Raw genomic sequence first — 22,951 nt, 5'->3', positions numbered from 1 at the left:
GCAGCTTAAAAATAACACACATCTGTTATCTCACAGCTGTTAAATCTGGGTGCAGCCTAGCTGGGCGTCTCTAGCTCAGAGTCTGTGTGTAACAAGACTGCGCTCAAGGAGTTGGCCAGGCTGTGGTCGTCTCAGGGCTTGACTGAAGGAGGATATACTGACAAGCTCAGTCACATAGTTTATTGGCAGAACTCAGTTCCTCAAAAGCTGTTGGCTGAAGGCGCCCCTCATTTCCTGGCCATGTGGGTCTCTCCATCATTAAAACATAGAGGCAGACTGCCATCAAAGCAGGCAAGTGAGAGAGAGAGAGACAGAGGATGAGCAGTGTGGAAGCTAGAGTTTTTTGTAATCTAATCTCAAGTGACATCCCATCACTTTTGTCACATTCTGTTTCACATGCAAGGGATTACACAGGGTGTAAATACCCGGAGGCAGGGATAACTGGGGTGCCTGCTGGATGGTGTTAAATCAGTGTTCCCTTTTGCCCTTTTTGTCTTCCAATAACCTGGTAATCAGTCCATTGTACTGAATTCTTCTTCATGCACTGGCGTGGTTTCTGTTTTTGTTTTTCTACTGGACTTGGATATAGTCATCTTTTGGTGCTTGACCACCCATCTCTTGCTCCTGTAAGCCTGCTTTATAAATAGTCCCTTGATTAAGGACTCTAAACGTGAGCCAATTGGTATGAACTACTTTTGCTGCTGGACCCAGACTGATGAATGAATGGATAACCTGAAGGAGCCTATAGTTATCAGGCGGTTTGGTGGGTCAGAAGACCAAAGCTGAAGTTCAGATTTGTCAGTCATTGGTCGTTGGGCAACTCACTTAACCATTCTAAACCCTAGGGTCTCCGTCTGCAAAGTGGGGGGAAAGAGCCTCACTTGCAGGGCTAGAGTAGAGGTTAAATGCAAATTTACGTGTCTGGCAGAGTATCTAGCACATAGTAAGCTCTCAGGAAATGTTTGCTATTATGGTTAGAAAATGTATCCTGATGTTTGAACAACCAAATTGAAAATGTCTGCTTCACAGGATTGTGGGGATTCAATTATATGATGGAGGCAAAGTGCCTAGCCCTGTGTTTGACAGTTGACAAGTGTCCAATAAGCACTAGCTCTAAATCTCTTTTAAAACAGGTTTTTCAAATAAAATTTGTTGGTTGGTTAGAAGGGTACATATTTTTAAAAATAATTCCATTAAAAAAGGAATTAACTTGGTACTAAATTAGGCAAGAACACATTTAGGAACTAGACTTTAATTTTTTTTTTAAACAGAGAGTCAAATAATCAGGTTTTTTTCTCTCTCTCTCACTGTGTGTGTGTATCATGATGAACAAAGATTTAGTCCATGAATACTCACTTAAAAAAATTAACTAAAATAGGGGAGGGAAATAGCTTAGTGGTAGAGCACATGTTTAGCATGCATGAGGTCCTGGGTTCAATTCTCAGCACTTCCATTAAAAAAATTGATGAAAAAAAATACTAGAACAGTGCTTGATGTATAAAACTTTCCTTTTCCCCAGAAAACTCAGTTATGAAGATACCACAAGGTTACAGGCTTTAAATGTATGACTGAAATTGGTGGTAGATTAATTTATGGACATGCTAGTAAAAAAATTAATACTCTGTTTCATCTTCCAAGTACTCCTAAAATTTGTTGTTGTTGTTATTAAATATTAGTCCCTGGCTACAATTAACCACAAATTTCCTCGTGAAAATGTCAGGACTCTCAGGTTAAAACAAGGAAACAAAACAAACAAATACATTTTTGGGTGTTAATAAAAATTTAGGAGGACAAGATGGTTAAAAAGAGAAAGTGGTGGTTTCAAGGGAGGGACGAAGAGGGGAGCCAAGATATCAACGTTAGCTGACACTCCAAGAATGTATTTAATATTGGGCTTTGTAATGTATGATGTCTCCTTTATTTGAGCTGCTGATTTATCTTCCTAATTATGATTATAGATTGACAGCAAAAATATTTAGTATTCCCTGAGGAAATACCTAACTCAGGTGAGACTTGGAGCAGATGTGGGTGGGACATGGAAGGTTAGAGCAATGAAGCCCAGAAGAGGGTTCTATGAACCAGGGATACAATCTGGAGGTGATCAGGAGGTCAGCACAGCCTTGAGATACTCTGGAAACCCTGGAGACAATCCCAGGATCAGTGTGCCCTGCAGAGTGCTGTGCGATGGGAGGAGGGTCCTAGGGAGTCATAAGATTGGCACAGCACTGATATGTGCTGGAGGCGATGAGAACAAATTCCTGGTCCTGCTAAGCCCCCAATAACAATGGTTCATATTCCTTTAGGTCTATCTGGATTGTGCCTTTTAACATTTCAAAACCTTGTGACATACATAACTATGTTTGAGCCTGACATAGACCTAGTGAGGTGGGCAAGAGCTGGTTCCACTCTGCTCTAGGGGAAGAAAGTGAGGATCAGGTGAAACGAAATAACTAATTGGCAGAGTTTGGACCGGGACTGAGAATTTCTGCCTCCCAAGTCAGGATTGTCTCTGGAGAGAAAAGACAAAATGACTGTGCTTTAATAGAAAGTAAACAGAAGGAGAAATAAAGCAAGTGCAAGGATTCAGTGGTGGTGGAGGGAAGACATACTGCCCAGGGAGATAAGCAGGGGCCCACAGCTCAAATTCTGCTCCTGACCAACTAGGAGACCACCAGGCGGAACGCAGGGGTGTGATGCAGATGTGCCGGGTCATCTTCTGAGATGCTCGCTGTCCAGATGCTAGCGTTGGACTCCATCCCTCTTCTTTCTGCTGACAGCCATATAAATAATAAGCCCATTTACATTTCCAGTCATACCCCCTCCTACAGGCGGGAGAGCACGGAGAAGTATTTTTTACTGTGAAGTACTACATAGCAGTAGTTACTGCCATGTGAAAGTACTTTGTAAACCCTCAAGTGCTACAAAAGTGTCCATTACTTTATTATTATCACATTAGGTTTTCCTCTAACCAGAGACGTGCTCATCCAGCCCCACTTTTCTCCCACAATTCAAGTGAATTCAGTATCTAGAACCAAATCCATTTTAGAATATTTTTTTAATACTCTTGGTATAGAACCTTGTCAGTGTCTCTTAAAAGCTCAGATCATCTCTGTCTACCTTTCCTACTTTCTTCCTTATTACACTTTCCCCTTCCATCACCCTTTTCCCCCCAGAAACTCAGGTGGACTGGAGACCTCAGATTGGCCTGGCCTCAGAAATAGAGTTAAGGTCAGAGAGCCATAGATGTGGAAGGAAACTTTAAGACTGAAATTGACAAATAGCAGAGCTCAGACCCAGAGAGGTGAAGTGACTTGCTCAGGACTACTGAGTCGGAGAGTCGCAGAGTCAGGAGTGAAAGGGCAGGACTTCTGATTCCTGGCCGAGTGCTTTTTCCACTGTGCCATGCCCTCCAGTGTGGTTTCTCTCCCCCTACAGTGTCGGGCCACTTGGGTTCTGAGGGTTTTCTGTGCCACAGATGACCCAGGATGGTTCCGTGAGTGGACTTCCTATTGGCCTCTCTAGGGACACTCTTGGCAACCTGCCATGCCTTGAGGCTGGTGAGAAGCCGTGGATAGCAATAATCCCAAAATGTCTCTCGTGAGTTCTTTCAAAATTTCATAGTTCAGGCGTGGGCTCCTGAAAATTTGCCTGCTTTGAATTATATCTAGGGTGCATACTCTTAAACTTCGTGGCACCTAGGAGCCACTTGGAGATCTTTTCAAAAATATTGAGTCCTGGGCCCCACTCTAGACCAGCTGAATCTGAATCTCTGAGGAGAGGGTTCATGCACTGGTAAGTTTGAAAAGCTCCCATGCAGTTTTGCTGTTAGCCAGACTGAGAATCAGAGCTCTGAAATCTAGACATCATACTGAACTTGCCACAAAGATCTGGCATCTTTAATTTGCCTGCTTCAAAGTCTGTCTTTAAATCCACTGTTACTCATTCTGAAGAATGGCCTTTTCAGTTAACCCATAGCTTACCTCCTGTTTGAGTAAACCCACAATCTATCCCAATGGAAGAATTTTACCTACTCATCCTCCCAGGTCACTCTCAGTGTCCATCCCTTGGACAGATGCACTTTGTCTCCTGGTGAAGCCCACCGTTCCTACACTGGTTTCTTTCAGCCCCAAGTACCTCCACCTCTTACTGAACTCAAAATCTGCCTCCTTGCCTTCTACAAATCAAAAATCCTTCCCCAGACAGCTGAAAATCACAGATATTCTTCAGATGAGAAAATAAGATAAATATGGCTCAGACCTTCTGAATCTAGAATTTGCACTAATTTCCACTACATTGCTTATTCATTCATTCTTTATGGAATGCCTTCTGTGACCAGATCCAGCTTCTTTCCTTCTGCAGATCTTGAATAACCCCACGTAAGGACCACCATCTATGCAACCATCAGACATGTCACTTCCAGTGTCGTCCGTCACCCACCCAAGGGATATGCCTGGTGAAAATGTCTTCAAAGCAGCAGCTAGAAGGTAGCTTCCCTGCCTGCTAGCTTGTTATTCTTTCTCCTTTCCTGATTTCCCTATTTCTTCAGCAAGAGAAAACTAACCATTTCTCACTGCTTGTTCACGTGCCACACTGTGTGCCTTGATAGACAGACCCTGTGAGTCAGCCTGTGTAGTGGCTTGTGAACTGGTTCTTAAGTGAGTCACTCTAGAGGGTGATGTTCATGTACTTGTGTGTCAGTGTGAGTCTGCAAAAGGAGGCTGGTATGCTGCCCCAGTGCCTTCTATACAAAAGTGCACTGGTCATTTCAGGGCTCAACCTTCTCACCTGCCCTGGTTCATGATTCACCACCAGAAGACAGCAATCAACCACCTGACTTCTAGTTTTCTCACATACACACTACAAATGCAAACTCATCTTTGTGCAAAACCATTTGTCCCAACACATTCGAGTTTACAAACTTTATAGCTAGACTCTCTGATGCACCTGACCTTCTTCCTGGGAATCCTCTAGAACTGGCTGCAGTGCCTGCATGCAGAGACGTGACATATGTGACCTTTGTCAAGCTTGATGGACATCTCTATTGTCTTCCCCTCTCAGCCTGGATGAGGCCTCAGTCTTCCCAACACTAGATCCATGAGGCTAGCAAAAACGTATATTGCCCAGCATGGCAGTGGAAGGAAATGTCTTTGGAACTGCACAAATCTAGGTTTGCATCTCAACCCTACAACTCACCCAAGCCTGGTTTCTTTATTTTTAGACTGGGACACTACTACCTATTTCCTGTCAGCTGGTTGTGAGAATCTCTGTAAGACATCTAGTACCCCTCCCAGCACATTAAATGTGGGTTCACTTCTCTTTTCTCCCGTTGTGAGACATTTCTTTGAAGACTCAGTGAGCATTTTCTTAAGTAATCTTAGAGTTTGAGATGGATAACCAAGTCCCCCCTCAAAGATACGATCAATGTTTGGGTGAGGGAGATGGTATGTATAGAAAAAAATGATAGAATGCTCAGAGTCAACAGAGCAAGAATCTGGGAATTCTAGCTGTAGAGGGAGCCCCAGAAGTAAGAGGACAGGGCAGTGCAGCTGTGCTTTTGAAAGATAAGAGATAGTAGTAAGGGATGATTATCAAGAATTGAAAGTGCATGACGAGTTTAACAGAAAATGGTATAGTGGCATCCTAAGTTGCTGGTAAACTGGCTACAAATTAAATTCTTCAGTGAGGCTCCCAACCTTCCCCCAGTTATTTAATTCTTTCTTCTTTTTAATGAATTGTTGGGGCCCATAAAGCAATGAGATTGATTACCAGAAGTCAAACATGAGGAAAATCAGTTTCAGTACTTTAGAGCACATCCAATTAATGCTTAGTTAAAAGGAGAATTAGCATTTTATTCATTGTTGCCAGGCTCACCACAAACATGCTGTACACCAGTAAGATAGTAAAAGGAAAATGGCCTGGGGCGGAAAGCTATGCCTCTTAACTATCGACGTGGCATCCCCGGGTCCCGGTTTCCTCATCTGTAAAATGAAGGCGCTGTTTGACATGGATCCATGGTGTATCAGTTCAAGTGTTTGTGAAGTGTTTTGAAGTAACAGAAAAGCTGGCTCATTACTGGCTTAAATTAAAAGGGAGTTTACTGGCTCATGTAGTTGAAAAGCCCAAAAAGATTTGAAAAGCTTCAGGGCTGGCTCAAACAACTCAACTAGGTACCAGTTTCCCCCCTCATAGTTCCTTGGCACTATTTCCCTGCTGCTGCTCCATCCTGGGCAGACCTCAGCAGACCCTTTGGTTGCAAAATAGCTTCCAGCTGTTTCCCTAGCCTACACGCCCTTCTTCACGAATGGCACAAAGAGAAAATCTTTGTGCCAGGGTTAGCGGAAGTTCTGAGATTTACTCTAATCACATGCCTGTCCCTGAACCAATCACTGTGATCAGGGGTGGAGTGTGATTGGCCAGCCCGAGCTCATGTGGTGCTAAGTCCATTCCCACTGCCAAGGGTGGATTCTCATATGGAACCGGAACAACTGGGAAGTGGGAAGGAGAGAAGAAAAGGTGCAGAGTCAAGCAACATATTTTCATGGTCAGTGGATTTCAAACTTTTTTGGGAAATGGAGCCTCAATATATAATGAGGCTTCACTAGCTGATATAGGAAAGGGGCTTTGGAGCCCTGACTTCTGTTGCTCCTAAGAGACCTGCTTAGAAACCCAGTGCTCCAGGAAACGGATAAAAATGATGTCTTTGGGTCCATCCAGCTCTATTCTTCGCAATTGCTTAATAAGCAAATGCCTACTAGGAAAACATGTGTTCATATCGATTGTCTCCAGGCAGAAATTATGCTGTTTATTTTGCACGCAGTTCTGTGAGCTAGGGAGAACATTGATTTTATTAAGAATATGCTTTATAGTCACATACTTCTCAGCATTGAGACTTAACAGTACACAGCTATCATTTTTCAAGCTTACCAAAGCTTGCAACTGTTTACCTAAGTTTCTCATAAAGATCAGAGCAATAAAGCCACAAATAATCATAAACCACTAACAACGCTGATCAGTGCCTGGAGCTGGGGAGAAAGGCCATGAAAGCAGCAGGAAAAGCAGAGGTTTTCTTTCCCAGTGAACGGTGATCAGAAATTTGGTCTCCTGGAAGATGTAGGGAATTAATAAAATATTGTATTTACTTTGAAAGTCATGTGGAAAGTATTTCACATTTTGAATTCCCATAGTAAGAGCTTTAGCATAAAAATCTGAAATACTTTTTGAAAAGTATTATTTTAAATTGTGGTGAAATGTACATAACACAAAATTTACCATCTTAACTATTTTTAAGTATGCAGTTCAGTGGCATTAAGTGCATTCACACTGTTGTACAATCATCACCACCTCCATCTCCAGAACTCATCTTGAAAAACTGAAACTTTATACCTGTAAAATGATAACTCTCCACTTTCTCCCTTCCCCAAGCCCTGGTAAGCACCATTCTTTCTGTCTCTATGAATTTGACTATTGTAGGTATTGTGTATAAGTGAATCATACAGCATTAATCTTTTTAATGACTGGCTTATTTTACTTAGCATAATGTCCTCAAAATGCATCCATGTTGTAGCATGTGTCAGAATTTCCTTCCTTTTTAAGGCTGAATTGTATATATATACCGCATTTTATGTATCCATCTATCCGTCAATGGACATTTGGGTTGCTTCTACCTTCTGGCTACTGTAAATAATGCTGCTATGAACATGGGTGTGCACATCTCTTTCCAAGACCCTGCTTTCAATTCTTTTGGGTTTATACACACTGAGAAATGGAATGGCTGAACCACATGGATGAAATACTTTTTATGACACGGCTTTGTTTTGTAAAATTCTTTAATGTGTACTCTAAAGTAGCAAATACTCAAAGACTGATAATTTAATGATTTCTTTTTTCTAGTTTAACAACAGATACAAAAGAGAAAGCAAGCAATCTTTTGTAGGATCAAATGGCTTCTTTCCTATTCGTGGATATTTCAGCTCTTAAGGGTTTAATTATGTTCTAGGTTTGCATTTGTGTAGGTCTCCCAATCACAAAATCAAGTGTAAGGGATCCATAGTTTAACCCAGGTTTAACTTAGAGCACCGGTCCAAGAAAACAACGCCGTGCTTCAGGAATGAAACAAAGAGTAGCTTCTTCATCGAGCAGGGAGAGACTGCTGGGTCACCCAGATGTAACCTATTTTTGCTTATCTAGCCCACAGCCTTCCTTTTTAATCCGGATGGACAGGACACACTGACAATGGAAACATGTCTCCGTTTCTTCCTCAGTGGGGAAAAGAACATCTCCTTATGAAGATGGTTTCACTGTCTCAAAGTTGTTTGTATCAAAGGTTCCATTTAATCAAATTTCATGTCTTCTAAACAGTATTTCTTAAAGCGAGTTGCCAAGTTCCAGGCAGTTCACACTAGTTACTAAAACAATCCTGCTTTCAAACCAAGAAATGTGGTATTGAAACTTCTCCCAACTCAATCAACTTCACTGGCAAAGAAAGCTAGCATTTTGCTCACATAAAATAGCAGTAACTCAATCAAGCACAGGCCTCGTTTGTGTCCCAGGTGGTGAGCAGCTGACACACAATAATTTGGTATTGGGTAGTTGAAGAGAAAGAGTTTGTATTTCTCTACAATGAAGAAAGGCTACACTTTGGGTCAGGACTATTCTACCCTGAAAAAGCTGGGGAATGTTTCAGATGTGGCAACGAAGGCACTCTCGTTCACACACTCATTAACAGTATCACCTTTCATTAATTGGGTAACAACAGATAATGAAAATTAATCACACAAAACCCCTTTTGACATAGTCTTCAATGGTGATGTCATAGACCATTGAATAGATGATGCTTTTTGCTCGAGAGACTTCTCTCTGACTGTTAAGTGCTGTGCATTCCCAGGATGACTTGTGAATCAGGAACTAGGTTGGAACAAAGACTAGGAAGCTAAATACCTTCTAGGATGCCTTTCAGATGACTGAAGTCATTGCTACCTTTGGCTCTCTTACCTAAACATCTCTATGTTATCATCTTGTAATCCAGGCTTCCACCAAAGAGACAAGGAGCAGTTCCTCCCCTATTCTTTTTTTTTTTTTTTTTTTTTTAAGAAGAGGTAGTTAGGCTTATTTACTTACTTGTTTTTTAAGTGGCAGTACTGGGGATTGAACCCAGAGTTCCTCCCCTATTCTGTCCTCCCTCTTCCCTTCTCCTTCCCAGGAGCATCTCCTTCTCACCTGTCACATGTTGCCAAACCCTATTGTATATAAATGTCATCTATAGATCATTACCTTCTATGGGGTCAAGATCGCTAAAGAGCATTCTTGTCTCTGGTTCTTTCCTCCTAGAGCAGTTGGGGTCAACTTTTCATGTGCATAAGAATCCCCAGGGGAGACAAAATTTAAACGGAAATTTGGGGGGCCTACCTCCAGAGACTCTGATTCACTACCTCCAGAGTGGGGCCCAGAAATCTGCATTTTAATAAACACTACAGGCAGTTCTGGGCAGGTAGCCCGTTGACCTCAGTTTAATAAGCCGTGTCCTTGAGGATGTCCCCAGCCAGGCACTTAATCTGATCAGGAATGGGTTCCCTTGGACAAGTGTGGTAGTTCCCAGATTTCCTCCAATGCGTTTGAGAGCAACCAGATGTTTCCGTAAACACAATTTGCTAGACTATTTTCTACAGTTAATCATTAAGAGGAACTGATCAGGTAGTAAGGTCCAGTCACACTTCTGCATGCCTCAATATAATTAAGGGCAGAAGTTCCTGTTTTGGGTGCTCTGCAGCTGCCATGAACCATGACTGACAGATTAGACAGGTAGCAGTGTCAGACAAAACACCAGCTCCCTCAGAGCTTTGTGAGCTGAGAAACTGGCCCATCCCTTCCTTTTGCCCTCAGTTGCCTCCTTGGTAAAGGAGCTATGTCTTCCCTCTCGTAGGCGTTAGGAAGATAAGAGAATAAAAAAACAACAGTGTCGAATGGCACACCGCCCTTGTGATCCAACATGAAGGCATTTAGCAAAGGGCTTTGCTACTGTAGAAGCTCCCCTGGAAGAGAAAGAAAAGCTCTGTTGTGAAGCACATACCCTGAACCAGATACTCGACTAGATTCTTCCTCAGCCAGTAGCACACTTAATCTTCACAACTCTTTGGGATAAAGCAGGGGGTTCCTTCAGACTACACAGAATAGAGATTCCACTTATCCTCGGGCTGTGTCCACAGAAAGGAGACACAGGCCGGTGAAAAAAAGTTCTAAAAAACAACCTGAACTTAGTGATTTCAACCCAAGCCCTTTCCATTTTAATTGCATAATTAAGTAATGCATGACTGAATTCTTGTAAAATTATTGTAGATGAAGCTAGATTCCTCTTTGATCCTCTCCCTCTGCAAATGTCTTTTTCTTCCAGAGGGATTCACTGCCTTCAGTTTGGTGAATATCCTTTGACACCCTGCTCTGTGCACGCACATACAGATATCTGTACCCTGGGAAACACATGGTGTGACTTTATGTATATGTGTTTTTAAAATCTAAATGGAATCCCATCATAAACATCACTCTGAAATTTGCCTTTTGCGCTGAACAATGCATCATGGAGATTTGTTATTACCCAGTTCTTACAAATCTGCTTTACTGGCTTTCACTGCTGCCAAGCCTTCCAAGTAATGGGTATCTCCCAGTCTATTCAGCCATTCCCTTATTTGTAGACCCTTCAACTGTATCCATTGTTTTGCTAAAATGAAATGGTTTAGTGCACACCCCTGTGCATGCCTCCTTGAGCCTATGTATGTTTCTCTAAGGTAGCTATGACAAAGTCGAATGGGACATAGAATATGCACATTTTAATTTTTAATAGATATTACCAAAGTGTCTCCAAAATAGATATATCCCCTCAGCCTGGCCAATGATATTATTGTCAATTTTTAAAATGTTGCCATTCTCTTGGCAATAAAAGAGCATCTGGTTTCATTTAAACTTACGTTTTCTTGATTTCTGGTCCAATTGGGCATTATTTCATGTTTGCTGGCTATTTATGTTTCTTCTTTTGTGATCTACCTCTAATCTACCTTTCAGCTATTTTACATCATGTTGCATGATTTTTTTTATTGAAGTATAGTTGATTTACAATGTTGTGTTAGTTTCTGGTGTACAGCATAGTGATTCAGTTATACAAACACACACACACATACATATATATTCTTTTTCAAACTTTTTCATTATAGGTTATTACAAGCTGTTGAATATAGTTCCCCCTGCTTTACAGTTGGTCTTTATTGTTTATTTTATATACAATAGTATATAACTATTAATCCCAGACTCTTAATTTATCCCTCCCCCATCCCCTTCGGTAACCATAAGTTTGTTTTCTACATCTGTGAGTCTGTTTCTGTTTGGAAATAAATTCAATTGTGTCCTTTTTTAGATTCCACATATAAGTGATATCAAATGATATTTGTCTTTCTCTGTCTTGATTTACTTCATTTAGTATGATAATCTCTAGGTCCAACCATGTTGCTGCAAATGGCATTCTTTCATTCTGTTTTGTGGTTGAGTAGTACATATATATACACATATATACCACAATTTCTTTATTCAATCTGTTGATGGACATTTAGGTTGCTTCCATGTCTTGGCTGTTGTAAATAGCGATGCTATGAACATTGGGGTACATGTATCTTTTTGAATTTTGGGGGTTTTCTCTGTTATATGCCCAGGAGTGGGATTGCTGGATCATATAGTAAACTCTATTTTCAATTTTTTAAAAAAATCTCCATATTGTTTTCCATAGTGGCTACACCAGTTTACCTTCCCACTAACAGTGTAGGAGGATTCCCTTTTCTCCACACCCTCTCCAGCATTTATCGTTTCTTGACTTTTTAATGATGGCCATTCTGACTAGTGTGAGGTGATACTTCATTGTAGTTTTGATTTGCACTTCTCTGATAATTAGCGATATTGAGCATCTTTTCATGTGCCTATTGGCCATCTGTATGTCTTCAGTGGAGAAATGTCTGTTTAGGTCTTCTGCCCATTTTTTTTTTAAAGTGTGTTTGTTGTTGTTGTTATTGAGTTGTATGAGCTACTTGTATATTCTGGAAGTCAAACCCTTGTCAATTGCATCATTTGCAAATACTTCTCCCAGTCAGTAGGTTGTCTTTTTTTTTTTTTACGGTTTCCTTTGCTATGCAAAAGCTTGTAAGTTTAATTAGATTCTATTTGTTTATTTTTGCTTTTATTTGTATTGTCTTGGCCTGACCTAGAAAAACATTATTAGAATTTATGTCAGAGAAAGTTTTGCCTATGTTCTCTTATAGGAGATTTATGATGTCTTGTCTTATGTTTAAGTCTTTAAGCCATTTTGAGTTTATTTTTGTGTATGGTGTGAGGGAGTGTTATAACGTGATTGATTTACACTGCTGCATGATTTTTTTAAAATTAAATTTTGGAAGCTCTTTATATATCCTGAATCCTAATATTTTGGTATCTATGCTGTAAATATTTTTTTCTGGGTTATTCTTTGACTTAACATAATTTATGGTATCCTTGCATATTTTTTCAAATTTTTAATATAGTCATACTTACTGATTTTTTTCTTTCATGAATTTTGCTTTTTTATGTCCTGTTTATGAGTACCTCCCCTGTGCCCAGGTCATATATACATTTTTGTATATTTTATCCTACTGTGAGGTCTGTGTATTTTCTGGTTCAGGGCACTGCCTGGATCTCCATCAGGGATCAGGGCTGGTAGGTGAGCAAGGATGGTAAAGTCTTGTCTGGGAAGCAACCATTTATACTTTGACTTTTAGTCGGATCCAACCATAGGGGTTGGACTCAGGAAGGTGCTTCTTAGGCTGCCTAAGGAGAGTAGCTTAGTTTGTAACAAGAAGCTTTTCTGACGGACGTCATAAAACAAAAAGAAACATTCAAACTACAAATCCAGGAAAGGCATGCAATGGCTTTCTCTGGAGATTGCCATGACCCAGGCAGACATGCACTTGTGTAGACTATTTAGGGTAACTCCACAGTTGGAGAGGCTCAAACAATTTGCTCCAAGTTTCTGGGCCTTTCCACAGGCAGCACAGTCTAATGGAAATACAATAGGAGCTGAACAGATATTTTTAAATTTCTAGTAGCTACATTAAAAAATATGTAAAGAGAAACAGGTAAAATAATCCCAGTGATTTAATCTAATATTCCCCAAGTATCATTTCAACATGTAGTCAAAATAGCATATACTTAGTGAGTTATTAAAAATGATTTTTGTGCTAAGTCTTTGACATCCAGTGTATATTTTACACTCACAGCACATCTCAATTCAGCTAACCACATTTCAAGTGCTCAACAACCACATACGTCTAGTGGCTACTGTATTGGACAGTGCAGCCCTGAGGATGAAGACTAGAAAGACTATTAAGACTGTCCACAATGTGCTGGGAGGCATTTTTCTTGGTTTGTATTTAAGTGACAACAGCCTGAATTTTTAAGTCTCCCCTTCACCCTCCCCTGCAGCCCATTGTTTTTCTTAACAACAGCGTGTCATAACTTCAGTTGTTCCCACCTACTGATGTAGATTAACCTTTCTAAAGCACAGTTCTGTTTGGATTATTTTCTGGAGAGGATGTTGTGAGTGAAGACTTTTAGGAAGAGATGACAGTTAAGCTGAAACTTGAAGTGTGGGTAGGAATTAGCCAGGGGGTCAGAGGAAGCGTATGAACGAGGGGGTGGCTGGAGTGTACAGGCTGAGAGTGAAGCAGACATCAGATCCTGGGGAGGTATGCAGGCTCTTGCTAAGGAGGCTGGACTTGATTCTGAAGATAATGGGGAGTCATCAAACATTTGTCAGTAGGGAGGATGCTCTGGAGAAAGGCAAGACCAGAGACAAGGAAACTAGTGTGGACAAAAGTGAGGGATCCAGGTAAGAAATTATGAGGGCTTAAGCCAAGGTCATTCATTCATTCATTCATTCCACAAACACTGAATGCCTGCTGTGAGCTAGTCGACATCCTAGGCACTGGAGAGAAAGCAGAAAACAAAACAGACAAAAACCGCTGTCCTCCTAGAACTTCATTACATTGTGGGGAAAGGAGGTAGATGGTGAGTGATGCAGAGTGACCCTCAGGTTTCACATCTTATTTGGTGAATGGTGGGGCCATTCTCTGAGACAGAGGTTCAGGAGGCAAAAAAGGGTTGGGAAGAAAGATGATAAATTCAAAGTACCTTTTTGACGAGTGTTTGGGGTGTTTTGGGGACATCTAAGAGGAGCTATGCAGCAAGCAGTTGAATATGCATATTTGGAGGTTAGGAGATCTGGAAGGGACACCTAGATTTGGGAGTCATGGCAGATCAATAGTATTAAATCCCTGGCAGTGAATGAGATAATCCTGGGAGGAGGTGTAGAAGCAGGAGTCACAAACTCAGATGTCTGTGGTGGTCAAGTGAGTTGTGAATGTAGGTGAGTTGGGTCATATAAGAGACACAGATGATGTTGGGTTTGTGGCCACTGGAAAGGGTTTGCTCCATCTAAGACAGTCAGAATTGGCCTGCGGACCTCCGTTGCAATATGTAGACTTCCGGAAATTCTCTCTCTGCCTTATCTCCCATTTCTTATAAAGATTCTTCTGGCAGGTAGTTAGCTATTCATAAAAATCCATGTCCTCTTCTTCTGAGACACTCACTACATTTCCCAGCCTCCCTTGTCATTACGAGCAGCCATGCAGCTGGCTTCTAGCCAGTGGGATGTGAGCAGAGCAGTGTTCTCCAGGCCAAGGCCTTGAAGAAGAGGATATGCCCCCTCATCCTCTCCTTTTCCTCTGGCTGGATGTAGATGATGAGGTCTAGGGGACTTTGGAGCCACGAGATGGAAGGAACCAGGATCTCTGCATCATTGCCTGGAATAAAGCCACCTACTAACAAGGATACCGCTTTTGACTGTTATGTCAGAGAGCAATAAACCTTTGTTACGTTTGAGCCATTGCATGTGTTTGGCTCTGTTTGTAACTACAGCCTAGCCTCATCTAACAAATACATTCCTAATCAAACAAATACCAAACTAGTCCTGACTGTGAGCTCTGTAAGGACAGGGATCATGCCTGTCTAATTCAATGCTCTATCCTTAATACCTAGCCCAAGACACAGCTTGGATAGGAAATCAAAATTTGTGGACAAACCTAGCTATGTTTTATCGATCATTTGTTATATGCCAGACACTGTGCTAAATTTTTTTAAGTATTGTACATTATTTCATTTCATGTTCATGACATTTCTACAAGGAAGGTTCCAGTATTCTTTTTTTTCCAGCAAGGAAATTAAAGCTTAGAAAATTTATAACTAGTATTCAAATCTAGGGAGGGTGACCCCAGAACCTGCCCTGGTACATGACTATGTGCATACCCACCTTAACATTTTAACTCATGTCATTTATCCCACAAAGGATACTCTCAGCCCTTTCTCACCACTTAGTAAAGCCTTGCCTTCTTCAACCTTCCCAGGACTCCTTGATCACTCTACCCTTTAATTGCCCCAGCAGGAATATCATATATAACATTCCAGCAACAAGGATTTCATGTAACTGCCTGCTACTAAAAAAAAATGATAATAATCTTGAGGGTAGCACAATATCTTAGATTTTATTCATCTTAGTGTTCCTCACAGTATTAAGATCAAAGGCCTACTATGTGCCAGGCACTAAGCACTAGGGACCAAAATATAAATATGATAGTCCATTTGCTCTTTCAAAAAGGTCTTAAGCAGACACGAGAAAAAAAATGCATCAAAGTAACCCGTGCATCAAGAGAGGCAAAAGAAGAGCAAGGAGCCAGTTGTTCTTGGAGGAGGAAATAAAGAATTCCCAGAGCACATGATGTTTGTGCTGAACTTCTGCAGAATGAGTAGGAGTTTTTCAGTTGTTACACAGCAATAGAAAACTAATACATCCCCCTGATTTCTAACCCTTCAATAAAACTTCCATTGCGGACTTACCGGGTCCAAATATTTAATCCTCATAACAGTCCTAATAGGCAGTTATTTTTATCATCATCTTTTCACAGGTGAGGCTCAGAGAGATGAAATACTTTTCCTAATGTTGCAGAGCTAGTACGTGACAGGGTGAGATTTTTACTCAAGCAGTCTGACTTCAGAATCCACACTCTATGGCTTCTCATTGCCCTAAGGATAGGTCCAGATACCGACACACGGAGTTAAAGACCCCTCCAGATTCGGCTCCTGCTCACTCATCTAACATCCTTCTTAGACACCCCTCCCACTTAGACTTCTTGTAGCCCTGGTTACTGCCATGCTCTTTTGATTCCTTGACTTGACACACGTGGTTCTTTCTGCCTGGAATGCTGCCTGCCTCCTCCCCTCTATTTATTTTTTCTTTGGCTGATTCAAATGGTGCTTGCAGTCTTGCCTAAGATGCCACTTCCCCCAGGAAGCATTCCTCGTCTGAGTAGGATGCTACTCCAGTGATCCTCTGGCACTTCATGCTTTCCCTTATCAGGGCACAGAAGACCCTGTGTTGAACACCTGTAACACAGTGGGTAGTCAAATATTTATCGAGAGCAGGAGTGAATGAATAGAAGTACTTTAGTCAGGAGGCAGTGAGGAGCCATCCAAGGTCTTGAAGCAAAGGAATGATCTTATCAGGCCTGTGCTCCCAAGGACAAACTGGGGGCAAGCCTTGCCCACAATGGACCATCCTCATCAGCGTCTGAGCATGAAAAAAGTTCATTTGCATTGTGGTCTTGGATTTCTTGACTGTGAAGCATGGCTTTTATCTCCTCTTGACTACATCTGGATGCTGCATAATGCCAGAAACTGCATGACTAGGTTTCTCTTTATGGAGGTAGGACGTGGAAAAGCGCTTGTGACTTAGGTCTGGGCACGGAACTCCCACTAGAATTAGGAGTTCCCCCGCTAAGAAGGTTGTGAGAAGCCAAGGCGAAGTGGGGAGCCACAGACATGACCGTACCGGGAACCGGGAGCAGCCTCTGAATGTTCCCCTCAAGCCTAGACCTTACTGTATAGTTCCACTTGTTCACGGAGCACACTGCTCCAGCAAGTTCTCCTTAAATATGCAAATGGTGCTTCCAGGCAAGGAAGACTGGAGGGCCTTCCGCGTTACGGGAGGCGTTTACAGCTCCCACCTGGAGGTCATGCAATGAGGTTAGAACCTCCGTTAGAGACGCCAAGTATCTTGGTTTTTCTGCGCCCGGGCACTCAGACGGTGCTACCTTGAAGGACCAGGAAACGCCTCTGGGGGCGCCGGTAAAGGTGTGAAAGATGCGTCCAGCTAGCTCTAAACGCAAGGTAAAGAGCCAGTAGGCTGAGGGAGACGCAGAGCTGATCCGCGCCTTAGCATGGGCTCCAGGCCCTGCATTGGAGAGATCCCCGAGTCCCTTTCTTGAGCTGGCGGGCAGAGCGGTAGAGGGGCGGACTGGGCGCACGGGGCGCGGCGAGACTGGGAGGGGCCGGCCAGGGCTCTGCGCCTCCCGCGCTCCGGCCGCCGCTCTGGGTTCTTGGGGCGGGAGGGGGAGGAGCCACGTGGGGAGGAGCAAAACCCGGAGGCCCCGGGAACCTTGGGCAGAGCCAGAGCGGCGGGAGCCCGAGCCCGGGCGCGCTCCCCTGGTAGCGCGCCGTCCGGGCCGAGCACCGCCGCAGCTGGCCGCAGCTTGCCTTCCGTGTGCAGTGAGGGAGAAGGGCAGGTGCTGCCGGGGGCGAGGGTCCCGAGCTCCAATCCCTTTCTCAGGGTGACCGGGCTGCCCGCTGTCCCTGCTGCCCCAGTGGGGCTCGGCCTGACCCGCCACCTGTGTCCCGGTTGCGCCATGGATCCTTCGGAGAAGAAGATATCGGTGTGGATCTGCCAGGAAGAGAAACTGGTGTCTGGCCTCTCCCGCCGAACCACTTGCTCAGACGTAGTGCGGGTGCTCTTGGAGGACGGCTGCCGGCGGCGACGGCGGCAGCGGCGGGGCCGGCGGCGGGGGGCGGCCGGCGACCCGCCAGGCCCGGAGGAGCTGCCGGAAGCCCTGGACGAGGACGACGAGGATGACGATGAGGCGCTGCCGCAGGGCTTGCTGTGCGGGCCCCCGCAATGCTACTGCATCGTGGAGAAGTGGCGGGGCTTTGAGCGCATCCTGCCCAACAAGACGCGCATTTTGCGCCTCTGGGCCGCCTGGGGCGACGAGCAAGAGAATGTACGCTTTGTGCTGGTGCGTAGCGAGGCGTCACTGCCCAACGCGGGTCCCCGCAGTGCCGAGGCACGCGTTGTGCTCAGTCGCGAGCGCCCCTGCTCGGCCCGGGGGGTCCCGGCGCGGCCCAGCCTGGTTATGACCCAGGAGAAACAGCGGCGGGTGGTGCGCAAGGCCTTCCGAAAGCTGGCCAAGCTTAACCGAAGGCGCCAGCAACAGCCGTCGTCGCCCTGTTCGTCCACTTCGTCGTCCACCACCTCGTCCTGCTCGTCGTCGCCGAGGGCTACCGAGAGCGCGTCGGTGGAGCGCATGGAGACGCTGGTGCATTTGGTACTTTCCCAGGACCACACCATCCGTCAGCAGGTGCAGCGGCTCCGGGAGCTGGACCGCGAGATTGATCGCTACGAGGCCAAGGTGCACCTGGACCGCATGCGGCGGCATGGAGTCAACTACGTGCAGGACACTTACTTGGTGGGTGCAGGCATCGAGCTCGACGGGCCCGGCCCGGGAGAGGAGCCAGAGCCGGCGGAGACCGCGGAGGCGGCGGCGGCGGTAACGGCAACGGCAACGCCGCCCCTGGACGGCGAGACTCAGGCTGTCGCTCTCGAGGAGCTGACCCGGCGCTGCGACGACCTGCTGCGGCTTCAGGAGCAGAGGGCCAGGCAGGAGGAGTTGCTCGAGCGCCTCTCAGCCGAAATCCAGGAGGAGCTGAACCAGAGGTGGATGCGGAGGCGCCAGGAGGAGCTCGCGGCGCAGGAAGAGCCTCCCGAGCCGGATGGCGGCCTGGACGGTGAGCTGCTGCTGGAGCAGGAGCGGGTCAGGACGCAGCTCAGCACCAGCCTCTACATCGGGCTCCGACTCAACACGGACCTGGAGGCCGTCAAGTCGGACTTGGATTACAGCCAGCAACAGTGGGACAGCAAGGAGCGCGAGCTACAGGGCCTTCTCCAGACTTTGCACACGCTGGAGCTGACAGTAGCGCCGGATGGGACTCCGGTCTCAGGCGGACCCTCGCGGGAACCCCGGCCTCAGGCCACTGCGGAAATCTGGGTGGACCAGGCCCGCGGACTGGCCAAGAGCTGTCCTGGGAACGACGAGGACTCGGATACCGGGCTGAGCTCTATGCACAGCCAAGACTCGGACTCGGTGCCCGTGTGCGAATCCCTTGTGTAGGAGCAGCAGGGTGGGAGAGGATGCTTCTCCCTTCCTTGTGGAAAGCACCGGCTTTGCCGGCTCAGGGACTTGAAACCAGGCGACGGGGGTGGGGGTAGGGGTGTTCCTGCCGCTCCTGCCGGGCAGCAGCCCTCTGACTGGGCCTGGGAGGGCTGGGGACGCCTTCCCCGCAGCGGTGCTCCTCTGGCCGCGGAGTGAATGTGGAGGAGGGTGCGGGACCAGGAAGCCCGGTCTCTTATTACAAGCTCTTTTAGGGGGAGAAAGGAGGGAGGAGGTAAGAACCCCCTATACTGGAAAATAAACGCTCCAGGAAATTGACGTGGTCCAAGCCCATTTTCAAAAACAGAAAAAAAGTATTATGGAAATTTCACCAATCTTCTGTATGGGAAAGACTGATGGCAGCTAGAACTTTAGTTTGTGCAGAAAGTGCTTTTTAAAGAAACACTTGGATGAAAAGGAAATTCCTTGAATGTTGATTGTGACTGTGAACGTGTTAAAACTAGCCAAAGAGGACGCACTGGTGTTGGTCTCAGCCTTACTTACATCTTTGATAAAACCCATAGGCACCAAAATCCTGGCTGTTTACATTTCTACAGATTCGGGAATTACCCATCTGCTAAACTCTTTGCCTTTTATTTTCATTCAAAGACTAACTCCGTATTTCCTCCTAGAAAATACAGTGTATGTTAAAATAGAGTCCTTTTCCTAAAATCATCTTTTATTTTTACAAAAGCCAAACCTAACCCTTTGAGATAGAATTGTGGTAGACATAACCCCTGGTTAAAATTTAATCTAGACCCTTTGCGATTTGCTCCTGCAAAGGTATGTGTGTTGTCCTTTTATTCTTACTGCCATTTCATCCCTTCAGTCACTGTTACTTCAGAAAAAAAATAAAAGGGAAATTGCAGAATTCAAGTACAACTACAGTGGCTGTTTAATGAGCACTTGGTTGAAACTAAGCCTTCAAAGCAAGTATCTTTGTTAGTGTTCAGCTTTTTAACTAAATAAACTACATGATTAAAACCAACAGTGACCTCAACAGATTTTACCAAACAAACCCAAGTCTAACTTCAGTACCTTTAGTCAGAGATTAATTAGTTACTTGTCCAAACTTAAACTGAGAGATAGTGTAAATATCAAGGTTTACTAGATAAGAGCTGAAAAGAAAACATGAAATAAAACAATCTAATTGTACACCTTGGGTGAAGAATTTGGTTAACAACGGCACGTAGCCATAGATAAAAGCATATAAAATTGAGCTAAAGACTTGACTTGAATTACTCTTGTCTGGCTCGCACCTTTGCAGACACCACAGCATGCAAGTGCAACGCCTTTCTCTTAATAGCTAGTGACAGAACCCTGTGGGGACTCAGTGTAATTGTTCCAGTTATTTCAATGAAAACTTATCAGTTGTAGCTAGTTGTTGCCCCATGGAAGGAACCTGCTGGCGGTGTTCCCTCCGGAGCTTGGAGCTCAGAACTTCTGAGGAATGTGGGATTTAATCTGTCCTGAGGAGGTATTAACAATGGGGTGTGTGTGCCGTGCCAGCCTGGTATCAACCTAACTGTGCAGGGGTTGGCTCCAGTTTCGACACTACATAGGAAGATAACGAAAGAGGTCTTGCTTTATAGAGAAATTTCTTTCCTTGGAGAGATTGTCTGCTTGTTGCCAAGAGGGGCCTGCCCACCCGACCTCCTCAAACCACTTGAGCTTTTTAGAGACCGCCCTCCTCCACCCTCCACCACTGCCATGCTATTACAACGTGTAGATATTTTCAGATTTTCAAGTAAAATGGGAATTAAAAGGCCGTTTTCTTAATTGATGTTTTCCAAAGACATTAGCTGGCATAATTATGGTTTTTTAGTTTCGTCTGACGCAGAAAACATCTATGCATTTGGTCTTGAGCATGATTAAAATGAGGAAGGGACCAGAAGAAACCCACTGTCCCTAGACAATCATTTGATCCCATAAACACAAAGCCTAATGATAGCTTTCTTTTGGAGGCAGAGGTAAAAATCCTCATTAGAGTGTGACAAACGCTACTTGTCTGAATGGTTTATGCTGGCAATGGGCTGACCTGGTGGTTTTAAAATTATTGTTCTTTTTTTTCCCCTCCAGGGTGGTAAGGGAGGTGGTTCTTGGACGTTTATTAACTCAAAAGAGAACACAGAAGTTGGCAGAACAGGCCTGCCTGGCAGAAAGGGGCTGTTTTCCTTTTCACTATTATTTTAAACTTTGACGAGCTGCTGACGTCAGCAAATATGCCTGAAGCCTGTAAAGCGAATAAGCCACATCACAGGGAGAAGGCCTGCAGGATTTTCTGGTGCCCTCTTTCCAGAACCTTCCTGTCCTGGCCACCTGAAGATGTTTCTCCTGTCAGCTCATCGGGCAGGGAAGGAGGCTTTGTTCAGAACAAAGGGTGGCCCAGTCTGCCTATGTTTTTTCCTTTCATCCAAATCAATTATATCCCCCAAAGGCACGTTCTGTGTGGGTAGGAGAAAGGAGAACAGGGTGGGGGAAAAAGAAAGGAAACAATAGTTCCTTTTACTCAGAACTTTTTCAAGCTTGAGAAAAGGTGAACTATGGAGATAAAAAGTATCCAAACAGTGCTTGGGCCTAGAAAGTGCCTAATAAATGCTAAATATTCTTAAAATTTCATTCACTTTAAAAATAATCACCATGGCACTAAGAATGTGAATGAATGCATGGCAGTGAAGGCATGACCACCAGGATTTCAGGGTCCCTGGGAAAACTACCTCCTCTCCTGTTCTCCAAGCCTAATGGAAATCCTGGGGAGGAACCAGCAGGTGTGTGGAGGAGAGTATGAGATGGAGAAGTTGCCTCACCAACCAGCCCCGTCCTTTTTTGAACCTGATAGAATTTATTGTATCTTTTATCTTAATGAACCCATTCTCGGCCATCTCCCAAAACCAAAAGATTTCATTTGGCGTCTCTATCTGTTTACCTTCTTATAAAACATGATGATGATGATGATGATGATGATGATGATGATGATGATGATGATGATGATGATGATGATGGTTTGCAGATTAGAAAACTTATATTCTGTAGTCTTTATGATGGACCTGAAAATAACATAAGTGAGAAGGAAAAAAAGTCACTGAAAATCTCATCACCAAAAGCTCATGTTATTAGGCTGTTCCCAGTATTGTTTTTTTAACTATTATAAAATAAACACTGTGATAAGCTTCTTTGCGTGCATATCTGTTTAATTAGACACCCCCTCCCCACCAATAAGATAAATTCCCAGAAAGAGAATTCCTAGGTCAAAGAGCACAAACATTTAAAGTCTTAATTGCCAAGTTGTTTTTAGGTAAATTTTGTCTAATTTATAGTCTGCTATGCCTAACAGTGCCTATTTCACTACAGCTTGGCTTTCATTAAATATTATATTTTATTAAGAAAGTATTTTAACCAAACTTAATTTATTGTGGCCCCAGGAACACAGGGCTGGCAACCACTGAATTAAAATTTATATATATGACCTGAAGGGCAGGTCATCCAACCAGAAGTGTTAAGACAACATGGTGCTTTCTCTTCTCTCCACTTTCTTATCTTCCCTGAGCTCTGCTTATTAAGAGGAGTCTTGTCTC

General features: G+C 44.1%; 2 protein-coding genes across 3 annotated transcripts in view; both read left to right on the top strand.

The window, feature by feature from the left end:
• Positions 1 to 22,951, top strand: part of BMAL1 (basic helix-loop-helix ARNT like 1) — a 354,823-nt gene that overhangs the window by 5,813 nt on the left and 326,059 nt on the right. The window lies entirely within an intron of this gene.
• Positions 17,617 to 20,595, top strand: RASSF10 (Ras association domain family member 10). The gene has a single exon (XM_031459992.2). The coding sequence runs from the start codon at positions 17,802 to 17,804 to the stop codon at positions 19,335 to 19,337; it is 1,536 nt and encodes a 511-aa protein (XP_031315852.2). The 5' UTR covers positions 17,617 to 17,801; the 3' UTR covers positions 19,338 to 20,595.

This window comes from Camelus dromedarius, chromosome 12, assembly GCF_036321535.1.
Source record: "Camelus dromedarius isolate mCamDro1 chromosome 12, mCamDro1.pat, whole genome shotgun sequence".
Classification (NCBI taxonomy): domain Eukaryota; kingdom Metazoa; phylum Chordata; class Mammalia; order Artiodactyla; family Camelidae; genus Camelus; species Camelus dromedarius.
This window is presented reverse-complemented; position numbering and strand designations above follow the sequence as displayed.

Bases quoted from the DNA above. Each gene is read 5' to 3' on its own strand.
- RASSF10 (XM_031459992.2), top strand. From the start codon at position 17,802: ATGGATCCTTCGGAGAAGAAGATATCGGTGTGGATCTGCCAGGAAGAG.